The 11,776-nt window shown below is 47.0% G+C and overlaps 1 protein-coding gene and 1 pseudogene across 1 annotated transcript in view; one reads left to right on the forward strand and one right to left on the reverse strand.

Moving 5' to 3' along the window:
• IPO11 (importin 11) overlaps nucleotides 1-2,784 on the forward strand; it is a 220,202-nt gene extending 217,418 nt beyond the window's left edge. The window contains exon 30 of the mRNA XM_062212061.1: nucleotides 1,405-2,784. Within this exon, the coding sequence (XP_062068045.1) occupies nucleotides 1,405-1,569 (165 nt within the window). The 3' untranslated portion in view covers nucleotides 1,570-2,784. The remainder of the gene's footprint in view (nucleotides 1-1,404) is intronic.
• A 6,332-nt stretch (nucleotides 2,785-9,116) lies between these two features.
• LOC133774738 (small nucleolar RNA SNORA51) lies at nucleotides 9,117-9,221 on the reverse strand (annotated as a pseudogene).
• Nucleotides 9,222-11,776: the final 2,555 nt, after the last annotated feature.

Here is an 11,776-nt window from a genome sequence, read left to right on the forward strand (position 1 = left end):
CCGGTGCCCATATGGGATGCCGGTGCTGCAGGCAGAGGATTAACCTACTGTGCCACAGCCCCTGTAACTACCTTTTACTTTGGACTTCTCATCTACTCCTGGAATGGTCATATTTAGGGATTAACTTCAAATAATGACACCTCTGTTGCTGCCTCAATTGGCATTGTCCGTTTCCGGTAATTACATTCTTGAGATTTATTTTATTTATTTGAAAGGCAGAGAGAGAAACAGAAACAGAAGTCTTCCTTCACATTAGCAGGACTGCTCGAACAGCAGATGCAGTTGTAATTCAGCTCCTTCATCTGCCTAGAACAGACTGCAGTCTCATTAAGGAGAGAAAAGGATTTCTGTATTGGGCACAAGCACCGTAAAGCCATGCAGATGTTCAGTTTTATTGATAATGAAGTAAACATAGCTTTCAGCAATGTTGATTGTTTTTTCTATTATTAAATTATAAATCCTTTAAATAATGATAGTGACAATGGTAACAGCATCAGAAGATGAAAACTTATACTTTTTAAATTGATATGTATCAGAAATGAGAAAATTGTGCCTGTTAATCCAGTAATTCTTCTGAAATACATATAGGTGTCCTAAGAAAATAATCAGTGTTGTGTAGGAAAGACTGTATGCATAGAACCGTGGACAGAGTCTGTGATAGACTCTCCAGCAAAATCACGGAGTTGTGTTTATCCTGCCTCCACGTTAACTTGCCTGTGATGAAAAACATTAGGGCATAGATTGAAAATTCTTAAAATATGTTAGAAAAAGAGCAGAACTAAGTGTGTGTATGTGTGTGTGCGCGCGCGCTACAGGCAATGGAAAAGCCTACAAGACTGAAATCTTTTCTGTTGTTCCTGCCATCATTAAGGGCATAGAATTACAGATTACTTTTTAATTAATTGCATTTCTTTTATTTTCTAGATACCTCAGTGAGGGAGAGGAATACGATTTTTGTAATTGCTTTTTTATTTATTTTCATTTGTTTTTGAATTAGTACATTTTTCCCCAAATTAGAATTATGTAAGTGGATTAAGTGGCAGAGCTATTGAAGACAGGGCACACAGTGGCCCCTGTCCTTCCTGAGGAGGGTCCTGGGCACTGGGGTCTCAGGGCTTCTTAGTGTCGGCTGTCCCTTTTAGGACACTAAGGGAATAGACCCTCAGTTCTTGAGAACCTGAGCTCTCAACGGCCATCAAAGGGGCCTGGGGACTTGACATTAGACTAGCTGATTGAATGACTTTCTTTTCTGTCCAGATTTTTGACCATCAGACTATTTTAGAATCCATTGTAAGAAGGGAGACAGGCAGTTTTGTTACGGTGGACGACACTACAACGAGCCCTGGGAATCACACGTGGGGGGAACTCACTTTGCTTCTCTGACGTGCCCTCTCCTTCCCACAGCTGGCCCTGAAGGACCCTGTGCACACGGTGTCACTGCAGCAGTTCATCTACGAGAAGCTCAAGGCCCAGCAGGAGTTACTGGGGGAACAGGGCTTCCAGTCCCTCATGGAGACGGTGGACACAGAGATTGTCACCCAGCTACAGGAGTTTCTGCAGGGCTTCTGAGAGCACATTGCACGTGGCTGCCTCCCCTTTCTTGCTCACGCTGAGTGACACAGCCTGCCAGCTACATGGAGAACCTGCTGAGATGAAGAAATACCCATATATGAAAATAATGAAACAAAGACCACATGGTCTTTTTTTTTACGACAAAAAATATAAAGAATAAGTGTAAATCGTGCATAACTAAAATCACAAACCTATTCCTCAGAAGAATTTAATTTTATATTTATGAGGGGCCTGTGTTTGCTAGAGGTACAGTTGGTGACAATAGCTGCTTCCTTTCCAGTCGAGAGAAGAAGCTGCCTGATCGCCATTTAATCATGCGCTCTTGACACTTGAGAGGAGGAAGGTTAATGTCTGCGATGTTTGCCTGCAACCAACATTAGTTACATTTGGCTGCCTTATCCCGCTTTTAAACTAAGGAAACACAAGTTTGAAAAATGACAAAGCTGTTCAGATGATGCAGTCAGAGAAATGTGTGCATCAGGCAAAAATATGTGGATAGTGACAAATATACATTGCTAAGATTATCTTGCAAGAGAGTGGTTTTCATCCAACATAGAGAACATGTTTTATCAGACAAATGCTTTTATTTTCAGTCTAGTCATTTGATACAGGAATTAGTAAAGGTATTTTTTTTCTCATTTTATCTTCAGCAAATTCATTTAGTCTGTAACTCTGCATAGTAAGGCCCACAGAAGTGAGTGTGTGGTACCGCAGTGCTAGGTGGGAGGTCTCTGGCTGTGGCGGCTAGCAGCCCTGTGAGCACTGAGAACCGCAGCTGCCAGCCCGCCCTTTGCCATGCGGGCCCCACAGGGCTGTGACAGACTGTTCCGTGCTTGCCAGCATCTCAGGTTCCTCAGTGCACAGGTGCACCTTGGAGGACCCTGCAGGCCATCCCCAGGGTACCAACGCTGACGTAACTAGTCTTCCTTATTCCTCCAACTCGCAGTACCCAAACAGGGACAAGGAGAACATTAAGCCTTACTTTGTTTTACTTGCCATTTGTTGTAAGGAACCTTTAAAGCATTTTTTTAGGAAATACTCAAAAGCAAGGTTGGAAAATGTCTTATCTTTCTATAGAAAGTTGGGTACAGTATGTGACTGTGGGACACCCACTGCCGCTTTGTAAGCTGTGGAGCCCAAAATGTGTGGGGGATATTTGATGTTTTCAGCAAGAGAAAGAAAATATGGTCCAAATTAAATTTTCCAAAGATATCTCATCTTTGATTTGTCTGATTGTTTTTCTTGTTCCTCACCACACACACAAGATTAGTTCCTAAAAATTGCCCAGTGAATTACAAAAGGAAGTTTTCTTTTGTACTCTGGCTTTGGTTCTGTGCCAGTCGGTGGCAAGGCTGCAGGTAGCAATCCCTCATAACCCTCCGAATGTCCCTTATTTCAAACACTAAAAGCTCCTTCGTCATTCTTCAGTCCTCAAGGCTGGCCTAAGAAGGACAGTTTCTTCCTGTCGACTGTATTAGCTTTCAGCTGAAGCACTGTCCTCATTAGTGTTATCAGAAATTCTCATTTTCCAGCTTTTCAGTATTATAAATGACTCACCCCTCCCTTTTCTGACAGATTTTATTATGGTGCCATAACAAATATCGCTGACGTAACAAGCTTGCCAAATAAATAAAAGGCAAGCTTATCTCACGGGAAGAGTTGGTTCATTTTATATAAACTTGTAGGTTAAAATGGGCTTTGTAAACAACTCAGAAAACTAAATCGTGTATCTTGAATTTTTAAGTGCTCAATTAAGACAAAGTGTACTTAACTGATTTACAGAATTCTAGTCAGTAACACCAATTTTGGACTGACAGTTCAGCGAGGCCTCTTGTTGAATTGTGGCTCCTGATCCAGCCTGGTGATCTCTTCTGTTCCTTAAATATTTGCCTTGTTCCAGTGCCTCACTCCGGCCCTCAGAGACCCACGTGGCCAAGGGCTTCATTGTAACTTGGTTCCTCTTCCCTCTCTCTCCTCCCAGCAGATGAGAGAAGCCACATCATTACATGCTAAAATACTCTTGTGTAGTTTCTCATGGAAAAAAAAGTCTTCGTTTTAGACCTTTATTTTGCCCAGTTCTCTCTTTAGCGAGTAGTTGTTGAGTTCCTGGGTTGTGCCTCAGAGCTGTGTTCGTGTGCTGAGGTTAGAACCGGGCACCGGCCCTCGGATGTTTTACAGTTCAGTAGGAACACAAGGTGTGTCCATGAGCTGCAGTAAAATGGGGGTTCTGATGGAAATGCTCACTCAGTGACAGCCTGCAGGAGAAGGAGATGGTGTACAAAGAACACGCAGTGCTCACAGACTCTGGCCAGGGATTTGGGTCTGCTTCCATCTATTCTTAAGGTTGCTCCCCAGACCCAACACTGCCACCAACAGCAGTTGGTGAAGCAGATGGACTGCAAGTCTGCTTTTCTGGAAGTCTTGGACACTGCAGGAGATAAACGTGTCGTGGGTAAGTTCTCAGCCGTGTGGTATAGACCCTGCAAAATGATGATCAAACCTTTTTTTTTTTTTTTTTTTTGTTAAAGAACTCTGTTGGAAGACAGGCCAACTTCTTAAAGCACCTACGTATGTTCTGGTCACCTAAGTCACACACTTTTTTTTTTTTTTTTTTTTTTTTAAGATTTATTGGTTATTTGAAAGTTACACAGAGAAGGAGAGGCAGAGAAAGAGAGGTCTTTCTTCCACTGGTTCACTCCCCAGTTGGCCGCAACGGCCAGACCTGTGCCGATCAGAGCCAGGAGCTTCCAGGTCTTACCACACGGGTGCAGGGGCTTGGGCCATCTTCCACTGCTTCCCCAGGCCATAGCAGAGAGCTGGATCGGAAGTGGAGCAGCTGGGACTTGAACCAACACCTATATGGGATGCCAGCGCTGCAGGCAGTGGCTTTACCCGCTACACCACAGCGCCGGCCCCAAACCTTTCTTTTATTCCCTCTCTGAAAGTATTCCAACGTGTTGTTCCTTGAAGTAGATGTGGATGCTGTTGGGATACAGCTGCAGAATGTGCAGTCAAATGCAGGCCAGCCTTCCAGGTTTTTGTTTTTGTTTTTTAAAGATTTATTTATTTATTTGAAAGGCAGAGTTATAGAGAGGCAGAGGGAAAGAGAGGGGGGTTTTCCATCCGCTGGTTCACTGCCCAAATGGCTGCAATGGCTGGAGCTGTGCCAATCCAAACCAGGAACCTGGAGCTTCTTCCAGGTCTCCCATGTGGGTATAGGGGCCCAAGAACTTGGACCATCTTCTACTGCTTTCCCCAGGCCATTAGCACAGAGCTCGATTGGAAGTAGAGCAGCCGGGACTCGAACTGGCACTCATGGGATGCTGATATTGCAGGCATTAGCTTTACCAGCTATGCCATAGCGCTAACCCCCCCCCCCCCAGGTTTTTAAAAATAGGCAAAAGGTAGGTGAATTTTCTGGAGCTAATAAGGAAAAGCTTGAAGCCACCATTAATGAATTATTCATGTTTTCTGAAAACATAACCAGCCTTCAGCTGTTTAAGACTTGCAAATTTTCTTATTTACAAAAAGTAAATATGGAAACTATGTACCCAACTGCCATCTGATTATAAATGACAATAAAAAACAATTCTACCCTTTTTTTAAGAAAAAGAAAGTGCAGTACCCAAAACTGTAAAAATTTTTAAAAGGTTTTTTTAAAAGGTTTTTTTACTTATTTGAAATGCAGAATTAGAGAGAGAGAGGGAGAGACACAGAGAGATCTTCCATCCATTGGTTCATTCCCCAAATGGCCACATCAGCTGGGGCTGGGACAGGCCAGAGCCAGGAGCCAGGAGCTTCTGGGTCTCCCACGTGGGTACAGGGGCCCAAGTACTTGGTTTCCCAGCCCCACACACTGCTTCCCCAGGCACATTAGCAAGGAGCTGGATCAGAAGTGGAGCAGCCAGGACTCAAACCTGTGCCCATATGGGATGCCAGTGTCACTGGTGGCGGCTTTACCTGTTATGCCACAGCGCCAGCCCCCAAAACTGTATAATTTGATAGTCATTCAAAAACCGCTGTCGGGGCCAGTGCTGTTTACCAACTGCCTGAAAGATATCTTTTATATGATCCCCATTGGTTATTGGGTACAGGATCCACTTCATGTTTATACATTGCATTTGGCTGGTTAGGTTTCAAATATAGAATAGTTTTTCTTTTTAATGCCATGGCCTTTTTGAAGAAGGCAAGGCGGCTGTCTTGTGGAATGTCCTTATGGTGTCATCCCAAGGAACAGGGCGCAGCCTGTCATGCCCCCACGTCGGTGGGAACCCGGTGCAAGGTTGCTGCTCAGCCAGGGTTTCCTGTGTGGCAGAGCAGCTCTCTCACTGCCTTCCAGTGAGAATCAGTCTCAACTCGAGGGTTTGTAAAGAGAAGAAAAATACATCCCTTATTGTGGGATTTTCTGATTGCTTCCTCATCCCTTGATTCAGGTATACGTTTTGGGCCACAAGACGACATTGGTAATGTGTGCTTCTTAAGGCATCTCATCAGGGGGCACACGCTGGCAGGTGGTCTCTGTGGAGGATGCAGCAGTGCTCGAGTAGTGGGCACTACGCCTCTTCATTATATGGGGAAGATTTGGAACATGATAGTCCTAGAAGTGTCTAGTGACTTTTTGTTTTGTCTTCTTTTTCACCAAGTCAAAGCTCTGACCCCACCAGCTTGCCTGTTCATTTACAAAAGTTGTGCAGTTCTATTTTAACCTAGAAAAGCAGCAGGACTAAGCTATGGAAGAGGGGCACTGAACCCAGTGCCAACTTCATGGACTTGCTCGAGTCTCGGAAGCTCCTTTGTTGTTAAAGCACAACCCTGAGCCAGGGGTCAAAACACCAAGATGTTTGTTTGTCTCTCTCTCCCTCTGTTTGTATCAACACAGGCTGAACTCACACCACTGAAAATGAAGGCAAACACTGTCCTCATCACTAAACCCCCCTTTTGGGGTTGGAAACTGCTGCTAAAGCAACAAATACGTAGCAGATAGCTACGAAAGGCAGAGACAGGCCAGGCTTGAATGTGCTTCCTCTGTACGGTCTAGGATGAGAAGCGGCACACAATGTGCACAGCCAGAGGAAGGAAATGCTCCAGTGTGAACTTTTGCTGTCTTGCTAGGACTGTGACATCTGCTGAAAGTGAGTTTAAAGTCACTTTTTATGACGAATCTGCGTTCTGTCCCAGATACACCCAAATTAGACAGAACTCGGTGTGCCTTGAAGTGGTGCCAAGCAACTCGTGTGCAGAGCTTGAACTTTTCCATGGCTCCGTGCTGCCTGTTGGAAGTGGAGCTGTGGAGCCGGTGCAGCCGGGCCAGCCACAGCCACAGGTTTGAGTTTCTCTGTTTTCACTCCTGGGCTGTGGAACCCCTGGCCTGGGGGACTCTTCGTGGTGCAAGGCACTTGGGAAATACCCAAAACTGAGAGTCGTTGATGACAATTTCTCTTGGATTCTTTCTCAACCTCGGAAGTGGACAGTCCCTGAGTAGCCAAAGCTCCTGAACAAGCCAGAGTTTGCTCTTGGTTCCAGCGGCTGCCCGCATCCAAGTCCCCTGGGCCTGTCTGTTGGAATTTACTTAGCGAAGAGTGCTTTGAAGAACTGTCTGGTCCGGGAAGCAAGGCATCGCTGTCTGGTGAACCAAACCCTTTTTCCTTCCGAGTGAAACATTGATTTTCACGCTACTTTAATTTCCCAGTAGGGGAAAAACTTCAGATGCCAGTAACCGCTGGACCAGGTCGGAGCCCAGCGAGGCCCGGAGCGGTTCCGTCCGCCTGCTGCTCAGCGGATGGTTGTAAAGTGGGAAACAGGCCTTTGGGCTGCAGCTGTGTGGGTGGGGATTTTTAGCACAAGAAGTTAAAACAGGAGGGTCTTAAGATGTGACTGTGACAAGACCTGCAAGAGAACTGTTTTCTACTTTTTCTCACCAGCTTGAACCTGAGAAAGATCAGAGTCTTCTTTTCACAGGGGTGAGTCTTTTCCATAGAGCTGTCAGGTACCCCCACAGTGGCTTGGTGTGTTTTATTCTTTTTTTTTAAATGAACACTGAGACTTTGGCAATCATCTAGAAGAACAAAGCTTTTTGACTGACAGGGAGTTGGAGGTTGTCCATGGTCACCAGACTCCGAGGTGCGTGGACAGCCAGCCACGGGAGAAAGCCTGTCGGCAGAGCTGGAGGTCACCATTTCAGTTTTGGCCTGAACGGCACACGTCCTGTGCTGTCTCGGGCAGGGAGGTCCGTGCTGGCCGGGGCCCTGCCCTTTGTTTATTACAGAGAGCACAGCGCGCTGAGGGATGCCGAGCCAGGGAAGCAAATCGGCTGCTTTGCTGTAGGGATTGGGTCCAGTCCTAAAGGCAGCCCATGGTCTGGAAATACGAAAGCTCAGCTGACTGAATCGCAGCTAGAAGGCTCCTTCCACCTTTCGAAGGCTCTTTGTAGACTGCACTGTGAAGGAAGAAGGCGGACTTCTTAATTCGTTTACTCTGTCTGACTATTGTTACTGTTTAGTCATAAACTTGCAGAGCAGAGTGGGATTCAGAGAGAGATGATCTGTTCTAGCCGTGTCATTTCCCGGATGAGGAAACCAGGTCACAGGAAGATGAGGCCCACAGTGCTGGGACCTTGGCACCTACGCCAATCTGGTGGAGAAAGAGAGAGGTCTTCTGTCTGCTGGTTCACTCCCCCAAATGCCTGCAACATCCAGGACTGGGCCAGGCTGAAGCCAGGAGCCAGGTACTCACTGGGTTTTCCATGTGGATGGCAGGGAACCAAGACTGTCACCTGCTGCCTCCCAGGCATGTTAGCAAGACGTTGGATCACAAGCAGAGGTGGGACTCGATCCCATAACCTGCTCCCCTCAATTAGGTAACTTTCTAAAGGAATGTTAATGGCTGCCTAAGTTTACAACACATATTTTTGCTAATCTAAGTTCACCTTCCTGTGTAGTGCAGGTACCTTACCACGAACATTCCCAGTTCCTCCTCTCAGCCCTTAGGGAGCTGCTGCCTCACCTGTGTGCTTTGATTTCCCAGACGCTGTTGCTGGTACTAATTCAAACAGTTCTCTCTCAGGTCAGCTAGGAATTGTGAAAGTTAAAGATCTGATTTGGGGCCGGCACTGTGGCATAGCAGGTTAACTTCCACCTGCAGAGCCAGTGTCCCATATGGGTGCCGGTTTGAGTCCCAGCAGCTCCACTTCTGATCCAGCTTTCTGCTATGGTCTGGGAAAGCAGTAGAAGATGGCCTAAGTCCTTGGGACCCTGCATCCGTGTGGGAGGCCCTGAAGAAGCTACTGGCTCCTGGCTTCGGATTGGCTCAGCTCTTGCTGTTGTGGTTATCTGAGGGGTGAACCAGCAAATGGAAGACCTCTCTCTCTCTCTCTCTCTCTCTGCCTCTCTGTAACTCTGCCTTTTAAATAAATAAACAAGTCTTTAAAAAATCAATTTGACATTTATTTACTTCTTGATGCTCATCCTTGCTTTATGTAGATCCAAGCTTCTGACCTGTATCATTTTCCTTTTTATCATTTTTTTTCTTTTTTTCTTCTTTTTTCTCCATGTCCCCCCATTCACAACACAGAGCAGGCACGGGGTCTGCTCTGCCTCCTCCTCCAGCGTAGTCAGTGTAGGGACGCAGCCTGTGCTAAGCACCAGGAAGCCGTCATTTGCCGCCTTAATTTTTTGCAGGGCAGGTCGGCTGGCAGTGAATCCCCTCAGTTTTTATTTGTCTGAGAAACTCTTTCTCCTTCACTTTTTAAAAAGATGATTTGTTTTTTGTTAATTTGGAAGACAGAGAGAAAGAAAAAGAGAAAGAGATCTTCCAATCTGCTGGTTCCTTTCCCAGAAGCCACCAGAGTCGGGAACTCATTCGGGTCTCCCTCGTGGGTGGCAGCTGCCCCTGTACTGGGCCATCTTCCACTGCTCTCCTACGTGCATTCGCAGGAAGGAGACTCCTGGATACAGAAGTCTGGGTTTTTCTTCTTTGAATCCTTTAAATATTTCACTCTACATTTTCTTGCACGATTTCTGATGAGAGGGCCACTCTAATTCTTTTTTTAAAAAATGATTTATTTATTTATTTGAAAGGCAGAGTTACAGAGGGAGAAGAGACAGAGAGAGGTCTTCCATCCGCTGGTTCATTCCCCAGATGGCCGCAATGGCTGGAGCTGCGCCAATCCGAAGCCAGGAGCCAGGAGCTTCTTCTGGGTCTCCCATGCCGGTGCAGAGGCCTGAGGACTTGGGCCATCTTCTACTGCTTCCCCAGGCCACAGCAGAGAGCTGGGTCAGAAGTGGAGCAGCTGGGACTCGAACCAGCACCCATATGGGATGCTGGCGCTGCAGGCGGCAGCTTAAACTGCTATGCCACAGCGCTGGTCCCACTATAATTCTTATTCTTTTTCCTCTGTAGGTTAAAAAAAATCCATTTTGGCTTTTTTTTTTTAAATAAACATTTATTTATATAAGAGGCAGAGCTAGAGAGAGAGAGGACTTCCATCTATTGATTCACTTCGCAAATGGCCACAACAGCTGGAACCCGGCCAATACAAAGCCAGGAGCCAGGAGCTTCTTCCAGGTCTCCCACGCGGGTGCAGGGGCCTAAGCACTTGGGCCATTTTCTACCGCTTTCCCAGGCCTTAGCAGAGAACTGGATCAGAAGTGGAGCAGCCAGGGCTCTAGTTGGCACCCATATAGGATGCTGGCAATGCAGGCAGTGGCTTTACCCACTATGTCATTGGCGCAGGTCGCCAATTTGCTTCTTGAAGATATTTGTCTTTAGGTTCATTTTCTGCAGTTTAGGTGTGATGTGATCTAAGTGTGGCTTTTTGGCTTACTTTTTTAGGTTTATTTCTGTTAGGGTGTTTCTGTTTCGTGGCGTAGACGCTAGATTCTCTCTAGAAGTTCTGGCTCTGCTTACCTTCCCCATCTGTTTCTTGCGTGTTCTCTTCCCTTCCCGTGGGGCCCCCACCCTGTTCAGGAGAGTCATTTCAGTTCCCTGATGAACCTGACATCCGAGCCGTATCTGAGTCTGCTCGTGGTGCTGCTTTGATCTGACTGTCGTGATTTCAGCTGAGAGCTCCCCACGGACTGGATGATGGCATCCGAGACATAATATGGAGAGTGAGGACTGGCACGGCTCCAGCCAGGTGCTGGGTGGGGCCGCTGGTTGTTGTAGGTAGTGCCAGAGGCCGTGTCTTCCACAGGGGCCTTGTTTTTTGTCGCCCCTCTTGACTTCGAGCTTCTAAGGACTCCTCCTGAGAGGCAGCCATGTCTGGCAGCCCTTTCCGCCGTGCCCACTGTTTGGCGGGAGCCCGGCTGGTGTAGTGGCGAGGCTGTGAGGTGGGAGTGTTCTCTGATCTCAAGTCTCCCTGGCCAGTGACTTCCTCACGTGGTCCTTCGTGGGCAGCCGCCTTGGTCCTCCCAGGTGCCTCTGGAGGGGCGAAGGGTTGGGGTGAGGGGAATGTCCCCTCCTGCTTTACCTTCATAAGGCCTAAAGGTGGCACAGGGCTTCCCTGGGGAGGCCTGTCCCTCAGCTCTGCACCTGTTGCACCAGCATTCCTCTCCTTCTGCCGCCTCTAAGAGGCTTCCCCTGGGACTGTGAACCCCAAAAGTGACTCCCAGGTCATGGCTGCAGCTCTTCTGCTCTAGGAAAGTAGGCTTGGCTGGGACTCCAGGTTTGTCTGTCTCTCCACACTTCAGGAAGATAGTTCGCCTCAAAAACCCAGTTCTCTCGTGAGTCCAAGGAAAGTCACTGGTTCCCTGTGTGTCCTGCTTTTTCTTGGAAGGGTAGGACAAATGTCTTCCAAGCCCTTTATGTGTTAGAACTGAATCGAGAAACCCACTGCCCAAGACAGACATCCCACATTGACACTGGCCTCCTGTATCAGAGTGCCTGTTTGAGTCCTGGCTGCCCTGCGCCTGAGCCAGCTCCTCACCAGTGCAGCTAACGCAGCAGAAGACGGCCCAAGTGCTTTGGTGCCTGCCACCCCCGTGAGGAGACCCAGATAGAGTTCCTGGCTCCTGACTTTCGCCTTGACCATCCCCAGTTGTTGTGGCCATTTAGGGAGTGAACCAGTGGATGGAAGATTCTCTCCTTCTATCATTCTTTCAAATAAATAAATAGAGTTTTTTTTTTATTAAACTTTTATTTAATGAATATAAATTTCCAAAGTATAGCTTATGGGTTACAATGGCTTCCCCCCTCCCATAACTTCCCT

This window comes from Lepus europaeus, chromosome 15 (assembly GCF_033115175.1).
Source record: "Lepus europaeus isolate LE1 chromosome 15, mLepTim1.pri, whole genome shotgun sequence".
Taxonomy (NCBI): Eukaryota; Metazoa; Chordata; class Mammalia; order Lagomorpha; family Leporidae; genus Lepus; species Lepus europaeus.